The sequence below is a fragment of the Xenopus tropicalis genome, chromosome 8 (genome assembly GCF_000004195.4).
Source record: "Xenopus tropicalis strain Nigerian chromosome 8, UCB_Xtro_10.0, whole genome shotgun sequence".
Lineage (NCBI taxonomy): Eukaryota > Metazoa > Chordata > Amphibia > Anura > Pipidae > Xenopus > Xenopus tropicalis.
Window position 1 is genome coordinate 75,433,608 of NC_030684.2, and position 18,571 is coordinate 75,452,178.

The following is an 18,571-nucleotide window of genomic DNA, read 5'->3' on the forward strand; positions in this document are numbered from 1 at the left end:
GATTAAAAGGCTCATGTAAATGAGGGACTTGGTAAGTGGCAGACCAACAGATATAATAAAAAATTCAAATTCATAAAAAATGTCATCTAAAAGACAAAGTATGAAAACTGTCTGTTTAAAAGACAAATATACAAAAGTGAAGATAGAGGTTTGTGAATAAGGCCAAAAATGCAATAAATCCATCTCCACTTTTATTTTGTTTTAATATAACCACTTGTGGATTCCCCACTAGATGTCTCCTTGTGAAAGGACACACGACACAAACTTTTTTTTGTTAAAAAAAGCAACACATCAGAAGACAGTACAAAAAAAACATCTTATAATTGAGTTTATTTCTCATTTACAAGTATTTTCAAGTATACAAAAAGAAACTTAGAATCCATTAGGGGACCCATAAAAGGAAATATAATAAAAAAAAAAAAAAACAAATACAAACATATTCTGGGTCAGTTTTCACAGAAAACATTTTCAGAATCACAGCTGTTTTCTACCCTGGATTTGTATGGATCCAAGGCATACACATCTGAGATTACTCTAATACTGTATTTTTATTAAGGTCAGCGATCAAATATGCATTGGTTTTGCAAAGAATTTAAATATGGAAATATTTACTGATTAACAGTGACTTTCTGTAGAGTAGTTACAGTATATAGATACATAAGTTGCCATGTTCATTATCTTTGTGGAACTCAATATCATTATGCAAAACCCTTTATAACAGTGATCAATATTGTACATTGTAGCTTCTCAATAGTCTTTTGGTTTGGCATTTGCAGAGTGTAATTTTGTGATACAATAGAGATGTAGTGTTTCAGGAAAGCAGCAAGAGGGAATCAGAAAATAGTTTGGCTGAAAAAAGCAAAATAACTTTTAATCTAGTACAAGATTTGAGTTTCAAACTCTTGATAAACCCAGCCTGGAAACAGGATCAAAATGGTCAGAGGGTGGCAATATACTGCTTGTAATATGTTTTACATTTACAAACTTTAGGTGGCAAGTTATGTTGACATTATAGCAGAGAGAAAGGGTCTGGTAAGTGAACACTTTTCAACCGATAATAGCATAAATTAGATTACAGAGAGTGGAAAAAATGGCATAGAGAAAAATATTATTGGGAGTGTCAAGTAAATAATGAGAAATACTCCCAAACAAGCTGCAAACCTTTTAATACATTTTAAGTTCACCCACAATTTCTTTTTAAACTCCTCAAAGGTCAAGGAACACCTTTGTGAGCATTTATCCCAAAATAAGCCATTATAAATGCCGCAAACGGAATAAATAACACAAGTTCACCTGGGACCAATAGTAAACAATTCACACATGCAAGTGTTCCTTCACTGGGCTAGAATAAAAATTTCTGAATGTCCATTTGCCCCTGCGCCCAAAAGTTGGTGAATGAGGGAAAGAATTAGGCCTCACAGAAGCCATATTAGGAAAAAATACTAATGAAAAAATGATCTCAAGTTGTCCACTTGCTCCTGTTCCTGTAAAACATCTATGCTTTAGAAATTGAGATTGTAGGTTTAGGGCAATGGTGGCCCATTTATACCAGGGTGGTAAAAGGCACAGTTGTTCTCATAACGGCAGTTGCCCTTCATCATAAAGTGTCGACAAGTTGGACGGGTAGACATGTCTGAAAAGAGAACATTGCAATAAATTAGTATAAGTGAACCAGGTATTTATTAGTCACAAGTGATTTCCCTCTTAAAAATCTCAGTGGCATGTTCAAATGTTTTCTGCAGCTGCTGGTGTTCATGATACTGTTGATGATTTAGTTTATGCATCAGGTAACTGGCAACATACCAGAGTAGACTGGAAAACTGCTTCCAAGTGATGACAGAACAAAAAAAGAAAACTATCCTTTGCAGCAGATTTGTAAAACCTATGTATTTTCTAATCGACTAATTATAAAGCTAAATTACATCTACTACAATTCAAAAGCCAATATAAACCTTATCTTTACCTCCTCCATGCCCATGTCCCCTGTGCTCTCCATGTCCTCCATGACCACGGTGGTCTCCGCCATGTCCACGGTGCTCTCCGCCATGCCCCCCATGACCACGGTGATCTCCATGTCCCATGCCATATGGTCCATTTCTTCCTGGATGTCCCCTTTCACCTCCACGACCTCTCCCTCTATAGCCAGGTTCACCTCCTCTCCCTCCTCGATTTCGATGAAAGGGAGGAGGTGGAGGCCCTCTATCACCACCTCTCATTCCTCCTCTTTCTCCTCCATGGTGCCCTCCTCTCATGTTTTCATTTGGTGGGGGTTCCCAATAACCATCTCGCTGCGGGGGAGGTGGCCCCATCATGCGTGGACCACCTGGAGGACCATGTGGTCCTATATAAAAGGGGAGGGGGAAAAAAAAAACAAAAAAAAAAAAAACACATTTATGTTGTTTAGAATACCTGCTGTGCTTATACACCTATTTTTAACTTTTAACATTGCTTATCATTAATGATGGGGAGGGCAGCAAATTGCAAAAATAAAGGGACATGTTAGAATCCCTTGATACGACCTTTCAGAAAAACAAGCATGATGTAGGAAATAGCATTTTACAACAATTTTAAATTGATCAGCAATTGTGTTTAATCAATTTCAATTGTTCTGCACTTTGGCATTTGAACTATTATCTGGTTGTTTGGGTCAATGATCACACTGGGAGACCCAGAGACAGAAGAGAGGTAATATAGAGAGTAAAAAAAATTAAATAAATTGAAGACAGGTTGTAAAATGTTTTGTAATTGTATGTGATTTAATTTGGCAAGCATGCTTACCTTGAAATGGTCCATTGGGACCTGGTGGAGGGTAATGCTGAGGTGGTGGTTGATGATGTGGAGGTGGTGGCTGATGGTTTTTTGGAGCTGCAGGAGGAAAGCCATTATTAACTGCAACTGGTCCCTGTGATCCTTGTCCAGCTGTAAAAAAAAAGATTATTCTTTATTTACATAACACTATAAAATTCCGGAATGATTTGAAGAGATTGTATAAAATTCAAATCAGTACAGGCTTGTTTACAATCTTAGGCTTTATTGCATTTTCACACACACACACACACACACACACACACAATGGTCAATTTTATCAGGGTCCAAATGCCCTTCAAAAGTACATGGGGGTTACCCATTTAAGCACAGAGAGTCACTGCATACAGAACTAAAATCAGAAACTAGTCTGTGAGCCCCATTGTTCATAGACTTACCTGGCCCTGGTGGACCTTGGTTCTGATTTTGATTCTGCAAAGAGCCCAGTAGTTGCTTGATCTTGTCTGAAAAATCTGGCTGCTTCATTAGGTCCTCTGGTTTTGCATTACCTTGGGCACCCTACAAGTAAAAAGAAGCAATACATAAAATTAGGAGTTACCAATTTTTAAAAAAACAAAAAACAAAACACATTTCACACCATATCAAGGGGTTGAACCTGTGGGTATTAGTGACCATAACGTTATTTCATTTAAGGTTTGGTGCAGGAAACAAATATACGCTGGGGCAACAAAGACCCTAAAGTTTAGAAAAGCAAGTTTTAGTTCCAGTGATTCAGAGCATAGATTGGGGCAGAAATGGTTGTCATTTAAAATGATATTAAATCATTACTGTTCTCAATTTATTCCATTAATAAGAAAATGTAGAAGTGTTAATAATCACCCTATGTGGCTTAATTCTGAGGTACAGAAGTTAATAGGGAAAAAGGGAAAGCTTTTAAGAAATTCAGAGGGCACAGAAACTGCATTTAATGAATATAAACACTATAAAAGTGTTGTAAAACAGCAATTTGGAAGGCAAAAATTGAAAATGAGGAGTGCATTAATAGTAAAAAGATGCAAGTTGAGGGTGTGGCCCCATTGATTTATAGTAACAATATTGTTACAGTGGATACAGAAAAGGCAGATGTGCAAAACACCAGTTCTTTTCTTCTGTGTACACAGTAGAGGAGCCAGAGTGCCAAGTCCCACCCAATAGCTGCACTGTTGCCTCAGCTCCAACTACACAGTGGTTGACGGAGGATTTGGTGCATAAAGGGTTACACAAGATTAACGTGAACAAGGCACCTGGGCCAGATGGAACATACCCTCGGGTACTGAGAGAGCTAGGGGCTAGTTTTACAGTGGCCTCTGTTTCTGGTGTTGTCAGACTCTCTTTCATCTGGTATAGATACCTATGGATTGGAAAAAGGCTAATTTCATTCCTATATTTAAAAAGGGAGTAAGATCTCAGCCTGGCAATTATAGGCCAGTAAGTTTGACATCCGTAGTGGGCAAGTTATTTGAGGGCTTGTTAAGGGATGACATACAAAATTATGTACTCGAGAATGGCATTATGAGCAGTAATCAGCATGGCTTTATGAAGGACAGGTCATGTTAGACCAATTTAATTGCTTTTTATGATGAGGTTAGTAAGAAGCTGGACAGTGGGGGTGCAGTAGATGTGATCTATTTGGATTTTACCAAAGCACCCACAAACAACTGCTTTCTAAACTAAGGTCTGTTGGTCTTCGTGAAGTCGTTTGCACATGAATAGAAAACTGGCCACAGGATCGGGTAAAGAGGGTGGCGGTTAATGAAACATTCTCTACTGGGAGTAAGGTTCTCAGTGGGGTCCCTCAGGGTTCTTTACTAGGTCCACTTTTGTTTAACTTGTTCATAAATGACTTAGGGGAGGGTATTATAAGCAATGTATCAGTGTTTGCAGATGACACAAAACTCTGCAGACCAGTCAATTCTAATCAGGATCTGGCATCTTTGCAGCAGGATCTTGACAACCTGGCAATCTGGGCAGCTAAGTGGCAGATGAGATTTAATGTGGATAAATGTAAGTTCATGCACCTGGGATGTAAAAATATACCCTTAATGGGACTGCACTAGGCAAATCCATAATGGAGAAGGACCTTGGAGTCCTTGTAGATAATAAACTTGGCTGTAGCAAGCAATGCCAGGCAGCAGCTGCAAGGGCAAACAAGGTTTTGAGCTGTATTAAAAGGAGTATAGATTTACTGGAGGGGGGTGTTATTCTTCCCCTTTATAGAACGCTGGTAAGGCCCCATCTAGAATATGCTGTTCAGTTTTGGTCTCCAGTGCTCAAACGGGACATTATTGAATCAGAGAGGGTCCAGAGAAGGGCAACTGAAGAAAGACTGGCCAAGTTGGGTCTGTTTACACTGGAGAAGAGGCGCTTAAGAGGTGATGTGATAATTATGTATAAATATATAAGGGGATAATATAATAACCTCTCTAATGCTTTATTTGCCAGTTGGTCCTTCCAACTGACATGAGGGCACCCACTCTGTTTAGAAGAATGGAGGTTCTGTTTAAATATTCGGAAAGGATTTTGTTACTATGAGAGCTGTGAAGGTGTGGAATTCCCTCCCCAAATACATTATATAGCTTGGATGAGATCTTAGCAAGTGAGGGAATACAGGGTTATGGGAGATAGCTGTAGTACAAAGTTGATCCAGGGACAGGTCCGAAAATTTTTTTTTCCCCTCTGCGGCAAATTAGAGAGGCTTCAGATGGGTTTTTTTTGCCTTCCTCTGGATCAATTAGCAGTTAGGCAGGTTATATATAAGGCATTGTGGTTGAATGTGATGGACTGTCTTTTTTCAACCTAACTTACTTGCTATGTTACATGAATGCAGTTTTAGCTTAAATATGCAATGCAGATGTTCCCACAACATATTCTATACAAAACTCCTGAAATGCAGTGTCAGTACCATTATACTGGTATAAACAGAAGCTAAATCCCAAGATGGCCAAGTTGCTATCTCACATATGCTGATAAAGATAACACATTGAATGCAGCTATATTATTGGACTGCTCACCATTATGGATGTCAGTATTTCCTGCATAGTTCCTGGCAAAGGGTTAGGTTGTGTTTTGGAACTTCCCATGCTTCCCATTAGGTTAGCAAGGACAGGTGGAAGTTTTGCTCCACCTGATAAGTCTGGAGACTGAGATGCAAGGCTCTGGTCCATGGGTTCAGGGTAAACAGCATCATCCATTGAGCAATCCTAAAATAAAAAGGAAAAAGAAGGAAACATGTTAAAATGTGAGGTGCCTCCTTAATACTTTTGGCATACTCCATGATTTTATCCAGTACCTAAACCAGACATTAAGCTTACACTAGAATTATCTTAGTCTGTAATAACTTACCTCATCTAGAGGTATAAGTTTAGGAGGTGATGGTTCATATGATTCAGGGTCAGGTTCATGGGGTGTATCAGGAACACTGCAGCAAACAGATAAACAAGATGTATTTGTTTAAAAAATTACTGTCTGCCATTCAGAAAAAAATGAAGGAAAACATTTCACAATCATTTATTTATTTTATACAACAGCGATTAAACTTTTGTATAAAGGATGTAGACAAAAATTGCATTTGCCATTCTCACCTCTCCTTAGACAGAAAGATCTCCTGGAGAATACCCATTTCTCTTTCTGCCTGTGTGTGCTTTTCTGTGCTGTTACTTCCCATTTGCACCAAAGCCCCAGGAAGATTGAGAAGCCGAGGTGGTACCCAAGGAATGGTCTCCTCCATATTATCATGACTAAGGCGACGTGCGTTTTGAAAAGCTTGCCGGTCCTTTAACATCTCCCGCTTTGCTGCTTCACCAAAGTCTTTAATCTTGTTTACATTGACTGGAAAAGCATAAAGGTGTTTTTATTTTTAAGGCCCAATACATTAGTATTAATGGATACCATGATGTAAACTGCTCTCTTTTTCAAGAGTACAAATATCAATATCAAAGACACTGTAGACTTGTTCATCTTACTGTATATACTAAAAAAAAGTTGTGCTTGTGAGATTACTTAACAGTGGAAACAATATCTCATTAAGAGAACAGCACTAACCTCTCTCAGTTTCATCCAGCTCAAAATAGAAGTATTCCCTGAGGCGGCTCTCTTCAGGCCAACTGACTGTTTTCCTTTTCTTCCCTTTCTTGGTCAACTGAGAAGCATCAGCTTCAGTAGGCTTGGTTTCAGAGGGCACAGGAGGAGGTGGTGTTGATGCAGAAGCTGTAAAAAATCAATTAGATTGTAAAGAACAAAATAATTGCAAAAGGAGAAGTAAAATGCCAACATTGAGATAAAACAGAGTCTTACTTTCCATGGGCTCTGGGAGTTCAACAGCTGGAACTGGTGTTCCTGGACGCTCCACTTCCATTCCTTCTACTGGGGGCTCTGGCTCAGGCGATGAAGGTTTGGCGATACTACTTCCTTCAGCTGGGCACTTGCTATCAAACGGACTGGGCTTTTGGAAAAGACAGTGCACATTATTCTACATTAGAAAAGCTGTAAATTCATAGGCATGATAAGGTTCCCTGGTGTAACCATCTATTAAATCAGTGGAAAGAAGGTACTAGGTGTTTGTTATATTGTTTACTTAAAATCAGATGGATAACCGAGGCTACCAGAATTTTTTTTTAGTTACATACCTTATTACCAGTAGGTGAACTACCCTTCTTTTTCTTCTTGATTTTTATTCCAGGAACAGGGGCTGAATTTAATGCATCTAAAAATCCCAAACTCTCCATGGCTGCAAATTAAAATAGAAAAAAGTGCAGTTAAATATAGTTTTCTTTTTTTAATAATGATGATAATCTGTACAATGGCCTGTTAAAAGTCTGATTAGAATTGAGGTGATGGTACAGAGTTTTTAAATTTAAAGGAAGAGCACATGTAGAGTCAGTGGTATGATAGCTAGGGTAAAGGTAATGGCACAAGTAAACAGATTTAAAAAGAACTTACGCTGTGGTGGAATTATCTTGACCTTAATTTCTTTAGTAGTGTTAGGAACTGTGTTCAGAGGTTTGTATTTTTTCTCTGCTGGAGCTGCATCACCAGGAACTGGAACTGAACTAAGAAAGCAAAAAATGGTGTTAAAAACTAATCAACAACTCGTTAAGCAATCATGATACAAGCTGTTAAACTGCAAAGGAAATTTAATACAGCATCCGTTTTGCAGGGCCATTCAGTGCTTTTTAAAAGATTTTCTACAGCTGGTATTCTAAAACCAGTAAAAGCACTCATTATGGCAAGTTTATCAACCAATATTTATGGCCATACCAATATCATTTCTGTTACTTCAATATTATCACATGCCTTTTCTTAATTTTTCATGTTACTGCATATCCCGTAGGAAATTATTGTTCCACATGTTTTCATTGCCAGTATAATCTTCCAATCTTAATGTTTAGTCTGTAGCTTCCCTGGTTTCTAACTTATCACAGCTTTGCTTTTTTGCCAGCATTCAGGGCCAGGCCAACATGTAAGAGTGCCCAAGGCAAACCCCACCAGCCATCACACACACTGCCCTACTTGGCTTCTCTGACCTTAGCCCCCCAACCCCATGCTCTCTGCAACCCTGTCTCCACCCTCCCAGCATTCAGTACCTCTGCTTCTGTAACAAAAATGTCCTGTGCAAAGTGGGAACCACTTAATTCTCTTAAGCCAGAATGTGCTTCCTGATCCCGATTTTTGTGCCAGTATATACACAAACAGCATGCTCATGTCCTATTTGGAGGCCACTGCTGAACAAATTTAAATATAAAGCAGGAGCTGAAAAAGTAAGCAAGAAGAGGCATGGCTGTCTGTGCCCCCTATTTTCAGTGACATAGGCAGCTCCACTTTTGCCAGCATTTGTTCACCTATCTCCTGCTAAGATTACTTTTTCACCTTAGCAAATTCAATTTTAACAGACAATTCCAAAAAGCCACATCATCTCTGTCTAAAGGACAACAGAACCAGGACTGCTCTTTGTGTATGGACTAAGTAAATAACTTGATCATGTCTACTAATTTGGCAAAGACCAAGTAGTTTTCACAAAAATATGGTTTTCCTACCTCGGTCTCTTTACAGGAACTGGTTTCAAATACTTGTCAGACAGGACCGGAACAGGTGTAGGTTTCTTAACAGGAACAAGTGACGGAGCTTCTACTTCAAGACCTAAAAAAACAGTGAACCTTTGTTTACAAAAAACAAACTCTATGTCTGTGCTATCCCCCACTTCACTTATACAAAAGCTTTCCTCTACAACAAATGATTCTAAAATTATTTTAACTTCTTCCATGTGGTCGGACAGCTATCGACTGACTAAATTACCAATTTAAACAGTATTTCAACCTTTGGAAGTATCATGCCACAATGAACCCAGAGTAATAGACAATCAGCTCTCCTCACTTGGCTAAAGTGTTGAAAGGTAGTAAGTGCTGCTGGGCTAGCGACAAAATGTGATACAAAAAAGTTGTGCAGTGCTGCATGATTAGTTATGTTGACATGTTCCTTATAGTCATACCAATGTGTTTATCAGTTTCAGTTTATCACTTATAGGGCAGAACGTTTGATATAAGGCATAACAAAACTGTGGTGTAAAGGTGATACCTTTATTGGCTAACCAGGATGATAATCACAGCAAACTTTCAGAACAATTCAGTTTCTTCTTCAAAGCTCATTTTACGCTATAACTATTTCAACTGGCTTAACATGGTACTAAAAAATTACCTGGGACATTTTCAAAGAATAACCCAAGAATATAGAAATCTGCATGAACAATAATGGCTTATATTCATTCAGAAATGGTAAAAATTACAAAAAATATATACACTACATTTGAGGAACTGAACTAATATGTGGTAACCAAGTTAACAAAGATGAGAGCAGACAAGTAGCTGTTGATGAATTGAAATATGCAAGAAATGTGGTGTGGTTTGCTTTACCAGTGGATCTAAATTTTGCATGACTTGGGGCTGTTGTACGCAGAGTTTTGGGCTTCTCCTTTTTTTTTTCTCCACCATCCTCTGCTTTAGCTTCAGATTTCGCTTCTAAGGTCTTGTCAAGGACTGGGCTGCGGGCTTTAGGATCCTCTTTTTTCTTTTTCTTCTCTTTATCTATGAGGAGGAGGCCTGGATTAGTGTTTAAATAAGGAGGACATGTATTGAAAAATTATTTTACCTAGACACAGGGCAGAACAATAAAAGAGGTAGATTAGCAACAGCTAATAACAGCTCCAGCTATAACTTGCTGCTACTTTATAAATACTGATGATGATGATTTATTTCACAGAATATAGTAAACTATCTTGGATGCACCCCGTTTTTAACAAGAGGATATACACACAGATGGAGAACAAAAGTTGAATACATTAAAAATGTTTCTATACAAATTGTAAGCCACCGTTAGTACATGTACTTAATCATAGCATCTACAAACCGGATTCCAAAAAAGTTGGGACACTAAACAAATGGTCAATAAAAATCACGGAACAAAAGTTTAAACTGAGAAAATGTACCATTTTAAGGGAAAAATATGTTGATTCAGAATTTCACGGTGTCAACAAATCCCAAAAAAGTTGGGACAAGGCCATTTTCACCACTGTGTGGCATCTCCCCTTCTTCTTACAACACTCAACAGACGTCTGGGGACCGAGGAGACCAGTTTCTCAAGTTTAGGAATAGGAATGCTCTCCCATTCTTGTCTAATACAGGCCTCTAACTGTTCAATCGTCTTGGGCCTTCTTTGTCGCACCTTCCTCTTTATGATGCGCCAAATGTTCTCTATAGGTGAAAGATCTGGACTGCAGACTGGCCATTTCAGTACCCAGATCCTTCTCCTACGCAGCCATGATGTTGTGATTGATGCAGAATGTGGTCTGGCATTATCTTGTTGAAAAATGCAGGGTCTTCCCTGAAAGAGATGACGTCTGGATGGGAGCATATGTTGTTCTAGAAACTGAATATATTTTTCTGCATTGATACTGCCTTTCCAGACATGCAAGCTGCCCATGCCACATGCACTCATGCAACCCCATACCATCAGAGATGCAGGCTTCTGAACTGAGCGTTGATAACAACTTGGGTTGTCCTTGTCCTCTTTGGTCCGGATGACATGGCGTCCCAGATTTCCAAAAAGAACTTCGAATCGTGACTCGTCTGACCACAGTCTTCCATTTTGCCACACTCCATTTTAAATGATCCCTGGCCCAGTGAAAACGCCTGAGCTTCTGGATCTTGCTTAGAAATGGCTTCTTCTTTGCACTGTAGAGTTTCAGCTGGCAACGGCGGATGGCACGGTGGATTGTGTTCACTGACAATGGTTTCTGGAAGTATTCCTGAGCCCATTCTGTGATTTCCTTTACAGTAGCATTCCTGTTTGTGGTGCAGTGTCGTTTAAGGGCCCGGCATCCAGTATGGTTTTACGGCCTTGACCGTTACGAACAGAGATTGTTCCAGATTCTCTGAATCTTCGGATGATGTTATGCACAGTTGATGATGATAGATACAAAATCTTTGCAATTTTTCGCTGGGTAACACCTTTCTGATATTGCTCCACTATCTTTCTGCGCAACATTGTGGGAATTGGTGATCATCTACCCATCTTGGCTTCTGAGAGACACTGCCACTCTGAGAAGCTTTTTTTATACCCAATCATGTTGCCAATTGACCTAATTAGTGTTATTTGGTCTTCCAGCTCTTCGTTATGCTCAAATTTACTTTTTCCAGCCTCTTATTGCTACTTGTCCCAACTTTTTTGGGATTTGTTGACACCATGAAATTCTGAATCAACATATTTTTCCCTCAGTTTAAACTTGTTCTGTGATTTATGTTCTATTCTGAATAAAATATTAGAAGTTGGCACCTCCACATCATTGCGTTCAGTTTTTATTCACAATTTGTTTAGTGTCCCAACTTTTTTGGAATCCGGTTTGTAATATTCAGCCCTTAAAATCATTCCCTTCAACTATAAACTGATTAAAGGAGAAGGAAAGGCTAAGTCACTTGGGGGTGCCAAATGTTAGGCACCCCCAAGTGACTTAAATCACCTACCTTGTACCCCGGGCTGGTGCCCCTGTTAGGGGAAAACAGCACCAGCCCGGGGTACCTGTAGACACCGCTTCCTCCTTCCTACTCGCGCTGCTGTGAATTTCCCGGGGCCGGCGCATGCGCAGTAGAGTGAAAAGCCGACTTCTCTGTTAAAGCTCGGCTTTTCACTCTACTGCGCATGCGCGCGCAGCGAGAACTGAAGGAGGAAGCGCCGGCAGCTACCCCGGGCTGGTGCTGTTCTCTCCTTACAGGGGCACCAGCCCGGGGTAAAAAGTAGGTAATTGAAGTCACTTGGGGGTGCCTAACATTTTGGCACCCCCAAGTGACTTTCCCTTTCCTTCTCCTTTAAACCCAGTAACTGCTGGTAAGAATGCCAAAGTCCATTTTCTGAATGATGTATACTGTGAAACAATACAAACATTTAACTTTCATTATTTATTTTTTTATTTCAGATTGTAGCCATTCCAAACTATCTATAGATATTACAAGAAGACTTCAAAAGCAAACATTTGCACAACAATTATAAAGGAACAATATATCTACTGTAAAATTTAAGGATATTGCCAAAGTGATTTCATGACTACATAAAGAAACAAGGCTGTATGTCATGTATTTTTATGCAGGTCATGGAACAGCTAACAACTGCATATATTGGAACTCAAATAGCTAACAATTACATAAATATATATTATATACACACACACACACTTTCTTTCCAAGAGCGCACACATTGCCAGAAGGGTTGACCTACCAGCAGGCTGTATGTTGCTCTGGGACCTGATAACTGCCATCCAGTCATTGACCAAAATTCCAGCTACTTTTCGAAGTTCTGAAGAGAAGAAAGTTTATAGTATAACAACTGTATTAATGATGTAAGGACTACAAACTGCAATAAAAAATGATTAGAAAAAAAGCATCAACAGATCCAGCTAAATAAAAAACAAAACAATACAAATAACAGAGCATATCAGATAGAGAAACAAATCATTGCTAAACATCATATAGTTTCTTACCTTCATCCTCACTGGATTTGCTGAGTTGTTTTACAAGTTTGGCAGTGTTATTCTGCAGCAGAAACATAAAAGTGTTATAGTCTCTACTTGTTTGTATTTGCTAAAGACATTTGCAAATGAAACAGCCCAACACTGTACACAAACTCACCAGTTTTAGATGATCAACAGTTAAAGGCAGATGCTGCAGTGTGAGGAGAATCAGGTACAAAAGTGGGCTGTTATTACAAGTCCGCGCATAAGTCAACCAGCTATTCAGTAACTTATACCCTCCAACACGAATAAACCTGGAAAGTTTAAAAAGGTTGGAGACTTTAACCATGAATAAAATTTTTTTAACCTTTTACTAAAACACCACCACAGATTTATAATTTATATATATGAAACAATACTTGTTGAACTGCTTTTAGTGCTAAGTATAATTTGCAGTTATGTTTTACTAAACATGTAATAGTACACTGTAACTCTATATTAATGCAATTAAAGATGAACAAGACACTCACTTGGACAGAATATCAGGGGAATGTGTCTGGAGAACAATGTTCAAGTAAATGCAACGGCTAACCATCTTTTGTGATTCTTTCATAAGGCTATGAACAGGAAAGAATGAAATCCATGAATTTCTTGTATTCAGAAAGTGTCAAATCATAAAGTCTTATGAGGATACCTACTGGAATATCTTGGCCATTCCTTCAATTGCTTTTACTTCACCACTTTGCCCGAGTATATTATCCAGCCCCTTCAAAAGCTCTAGAGGGTCAATAGCTCCTGACCCCATGATTTCAGGGTTCTAAAGGAAAGGACAGCAAGGCATGGGATAAGAAAATATCAACAAGTGATTGAGTTAAAGGTGATGTTAGAAAGGCAAATGATTAGAAACCAATGAATATGCATGATCTGAAGAAAGATGTAACTTAAAATGTTGAAGATGCTACAAAAAAAAAAAAAATTGTGGCAAATATAAGAAACCACAAGAAAAGGGAAAACCAGCAACAATAGGACACTAAAGAATTTAGGGATTCAATAATTGGCTGAAACTATCTTCTTCTTAATCATAACTTGAAGTAACTTGCCTAGTATTGTCCTCCTTGTTTGCACAATTACTGATATACTCAAGCAAAATTATGTGGCTAACAGAAACAATATTAGTTTCTGTTGGATATACCTTTGAGATGGTTATCATCGCTGTGTGATATTAATCTTTCAAAAACAAGTAAGACTCTAAATGGTTTTGGGGCAATTACTCAGTCTTAAGCCTAACTGTAACAGGGTAATACAATTTTGTCTTCTACCAAGGTAAATAATACAGAAAAATCTCAGCTGTTATTGTGTCCTTCCTCTCTGTTAGGGTGATAGTTCAGAGAATTAAGCTTCTCTAAAATGCCACATGGTTGTGGAAATACTAACGTGTAAAATATTTCTAAATTAACAGTTATGGTAAAAAAAATATTTTTTGAAAGGCTTGTGACAATACTGGTATGAACACACACTTATTGATGCCACACAAAAGCTAGTTTTTTCTGTGTAATTGAAAACTGGTAAGATTTGGCATTTGGCAAGCAAGTGCTTTCTGTATACATAGCTAACTTACATGCAGTTAGCATTTACATAATACAGAAAAGTGCTATTTCTCTGCGATCAGTATACATTCACAAATGTTGAGATTTTCCTTATAGAGATTTTGTATGCATATATTATATTTTGAAAACTGCAATGTGCAGAACTAATTTCTGTTACGGGAGTCTCTTTTTCTATAAATTACACTATACGGAGATTTTGAGACAATTCAAACTCCAGTGCAAACTGCTGAAAACTTCAGGCCTGGGTTCCACTTGTGCGCATTCCAGTGAACTACATTTCTACTTACCCAACAGTGACATTTCAAAAATGTCCTAGTATTTATGGAATGACTTGATTCATCAATTAACATTTTTATGTGATATTAGCAGTGTTCCATTCATTTTATCTGCAGTCTTTAGCTGAGTACTACCAATATGTTTCTTCCTCATTTGTTATTTATCTTCATGCCTAGCACTTTTTTAAAATTTAAGTATGGCAAAGATGTTTAACCTAATTGCAGCAATTTAGGGTATATATAAAAATGTGCTTTCGTTGTCAGGACAAAAAAATAAATAAATGGGAAAGTTATATGTGAATGTATTTAAAATAAAAAAAGTGATGAGAACCTAAAATTTGAAATAATTAGAATACAAATTCAGTTCAAGCAGACAGACCTGCCTGGTAAGAATGATACATTATCACACATAAAAATGCATCCTTATATAGGAGATACTATTAGGCTTGCTGGGATTACTTGGTAAAAATATGAATGAAAAAAGGGCCACATGATCAAACAGTACATTACATTTTTAACAGAACTGCAAAAGTTAAAAAAAAAACTCTCCTAATTCCTGAGCCAAACTGCCTCAGTTTGCTTGTAAGTACTGTAATATCTAATTCAGGGCACTCCCTTTATGGCCAAGTGGTTATTAATGAGAAAATGTTAAAATATTTTCACTATAGAGTCAGTAAAAGTTTTAACTCTTAACTTGCAAATTCTAAATATATACGTTTTTGATTTTTTTAGAAGATACAGATAAAATAAAAGGTTTAGGAAAAAATATGTTTCCTGTCTTACAGCGAGCTAGGGAAATGTAACATTTTGCACATTTTAATTGGAGTTGCTCTGTGATTGTGATTGATTGCTCTGTGAGCTTGTCATCAATCTTCAACTCAATTAAAAATATTTTATTGCCTGTGGAAAATTGGTATGCTAAAAAATACTAAGTTATGTTAAGAAGATCTATATCTATATCTAACTGGAATGTTGGATAACAAATTGCAAAAAAAAAAAAAAAAATCTTTCCTCTGATTTTCAAGATGACTATTAGTACATGTAGACACCAGAGGGCGTTCATGAGATGAGCAAAGGGCCAGCCATATACAGTCTAGCATGCCTGCCTCAGCGGGAAAACAAAGAGAAAGGAGGAGAGTCCATTTTAGAGCTACAACATGCTAGATGTTAAAACAACAACTGAGGCAGCCATTTTGAAGGGTTTAAAAAAAAATATGTACTGAACAGGAAAAAAAATTGCTGTTTAACTGCTTGTTGCAAAAGAACCACAGTTTGAAGATGAAACAATACATTTGCCATACCAAACCTCCCTACCTAAATAGGAAATACGGGGTGCTACTTTATAGCTATGTAAATATAAAAATATACAGCATCCGGCAAAAATGGAATTCATGAGATGAGAAAGGTTGCTAAAAATCAAGCTGATGTATTAAGAGAAATATGATGTTCACAAAATAGTTACAAAATTCCATGTACAGACAACTAATTATACCAAAATAAGTTTTGCATTTTAGCCTATTATAATCAAAATTTACTATCGCACAGGACAGTAGTGGAATGAAGGCAAGCAATCTTTATTGATAGATTGCACACAATCCTCTTAGGTATATTCTCAGTCTGCCAGGGGGTGAAAGAAAAATGACACGACTGCTGTGCAAACAGTGATTCCTCGAGGACATTTAAAATTGCAATTATTACAGTAATTGGAATGTAGAATGATAACAAATTGAGTGTATAGGGACAGGAAGTCCAAAATTAGATATTTCAATCCATGCGGATTTCCCCTTTTATACCTCCCTACCTTGCCAGCTCAGCACATATTACTGCATCTCTTTGTGGAACTATACCTCCCTGAAGAACTCACGAGTCTTTCCCTGCAATCTTTATGTACAGATTGCTCATGATTCTGTTCACTACGCACCTTGAACTGAACATAAACCACACGGGGAAAAACTGGTCTTATATCCCTTAAGTAAACAAAGGATGCCGTCTCCCACACCGAGATAATGCGTTTGCTTTTTTTGAACAAAGCCCTGACGCCATCTTTGGTATGGGAGCTCATTTTTGTCGCACATCCTGTCAAAAACGATCAACCTCACTGCCCAGACTGCCTGTAGAATGTAGCTGTTATTAAAATATGTGCCTGGACAAAACTTACTACGGATACTTATTGGTCATTTATCCTTTAGAACTTAGAAAGCGATGCCAATGTTTGAAAAAGCTATATAAAAAGTTGAAGGGCTGATAGTTGTCTGCAGGTATAACCTTCTTTCAATTTGATTCAAACAAAATACAGTTTTATCTAGAATATGTCCAAGATGGATTTGCTAGAAATCTGCTCTTGCTGGGACGGCATTAAATTAGCTGAACCCACCAAGGGTTTGAGGGTAAAGGGTTGGTGGGGGTAAAGTTGTTTTCCAAGGTCGTTCAAAAGCAACACTTACTATCCAAAATTCTCCTTCACCTCTTCGTACGTTGGAACTGGGCTAAAAAAAAAAAAAAGAAAAAAAAAAAGAAAAAGTGGGGGTGGGGGCGTATTAAGGAATATATCCTCTTAAAAAAGTTGCCTTGGGATTAAGACCACACAAAGGCTGTGGTCGGCATTGTATTCAAAATTTAAGGTTTATAGGGCTGGCCAGCTGCCATTACCTTACAATTATCAAATATGCCCTTTTCAAGCTCCAAATAGAAAAAAAAATAAGTGAAAGAGGATATATTTTGAACGCCTGTATTTTAGACTGCTAACTATTAATAAGAGCCCAGAGTCTCCTTATTTAAAGGGCAGATAAGCATATAAGTTTATAAAAAATTTTAAAAAAGAATTAAGAGGAAAACGTGGTGTAGAAGGTGTGTGACGAGGCTCCCTTGTATTTTGGTCTTCTACTGTTTCCAAAATTGAAGGTCCTTGATCTTTTGATATTAACTTAAACTATTGTCCAACAGTTTGGTGCGACGATGAAGCCAAGTTGAACACAGGTAGGTAAAACCTAAAGAGAAAAATAAAATCATAAAACACGTGCACAATCGATACCCGAAACACAACAATTACACAAAAGCAGCCCCCCTCAAGGTCACAACAATAAGGACATTCTCTGTGGACACCACTCAACAAAACACCTACCTGACGACAAAGGCTGGAATGGCGCCGTTGACCAAACCGCAAGTTTAAGTAGCCTCGGAAGCGTCACGGAGTGTGGAGGCGGAGCAATCAAAAAAGCGATACACGATTGGTTCGACGAGACGAGGCAAACGCTAAAAAATGGTGGCAACTAATGACATCACTTCCATCAACCAATGGCCGTCGAGTATGTAATTGCAAAAGAATTAGAGATTCTAGGTTGGTTTGTTTTCCGAAAGGTGATTTTCTTTCATAAAACGTATTTAATGGCGAAACAAACCGTGAACGAGCAGTGCTAAATCTCAATGTTCATAAATAAAAAACCGTGAAACAACGTGTCCTTTTTCAATGACGCAGCAAAAAAATCCCGCAGCGCTTACGTAATCGAGGCCAACGCCCTTATTGAAAGACAAAAAAATACTCCTTAATTATAGCGTGAACATCGTCTGATCTAAATACGTTTAACTAGCGCTGCCCTGCTCTAGTTCGTGCTTAAATTACGGAGATCAAACCGAAGCAGCTGAGCTATAGGTTGATTAGGTTAACCACCCATGTAGCTACAAAAATAATAGAGCTTTAGTGCCAGACATATTCAATATATGGTATCTAAAGCCTTATTGTTATGAGCAGTCTACTTGGTTTAATGAAGTTACAACCCCGGGCAGGAAGCGATTCTTTCAGGCACGAACCCTTTCAATAACTTCAAGGTGTTGAAATGTAAGTGGCTGCTTGTTCGTATTAATAAAGCTGGTATTGAAGCAGCATGCTGAAAGAA

The 18,571-nt window shown here is 38.0% G+C and overlaps 1 protein-coding gene across 2 annotated transcripts; it reads right to left on the reverse strand.

Annotated features, from left to right (window-relative positions):
- Positions 1–311: 311 nt before the first annotated feature.
- Positions 312–18,432, reverse strand: ppp1r10 (protein phosphatase 1 regulatory subunit 10). 2 transcript variants are annotated; one of them, XM_002939461.5, is made up of 20 exons: positions 17,800–18,432; positions 17,123–17,665; positions 13,495–13,613; positions 13,327–13,413; positions 12,975–13,110; positions 12,827–12,878; positions 12,565–12,642; positions 9,711–9,896; positions 8,838–8,940; positions 7,744–7,853; positions 7,431–7,531; positions 7,099–7,246; positions 6,847–7,011; positions 6,387–6,633; positions 6,148–6,223; positions 5,817–6,005; positions 3,204–3,324; positions 2,779–2,919; positions 1,964–2,341; positions 312–1,633 (listed from the first exon to the last, which is right to left on the reverse strand). In XM_002939461.5, exons 3-20 carry the CDS (start codon positions 13,599–13,601, stop codon positions 1,524–1,526), a joined length of 2,535 nt encoding a protein of 844 aa, XP_002939507.2. In that variant the 5' UTR covers positions 13,602–13,613; positions 17,123–17,665; positions 17,800–18,432; the 3' UTR covers positions 312–1,523. The 2 variants fall into 2 exon arrangements, with proteins under 2 accessions (XP_002939507.2, XP_004916959.2); XM_004916902.4 differs by having other exon boundaries at positions 1,524–1,633; positions 9,711–9,881.
- Positions 18,433–18,571: the final 139 nt, after the last annotated feature.

Excerpts from the sequence above, each read along its gene's own strand:
- ppp1r10 (XM_002939461.5), bottom strand. The coding sequence starts at position 13,601 with ATGGGGTCAGGAGCTATTGACCCTCTAGAGCTTTTGAAGGGGCTGGAT. Across the intron at positions 12,643-12,826 it reads CAAATCCAGTGAGGATGAAG|AACTTCGAAAAGTAGCTGGA; the intron begins GTAAGAAACTAT and ends TCTTCTCTTCAG. Across the intron at positions 6,634-6,846 it reads GCTGGATGAAACTGAGAGAG|TCAATGTAAACAAGATTAAA; the intron begins GTTAGTGCTGTT and ends ATGCTTTTCCAG.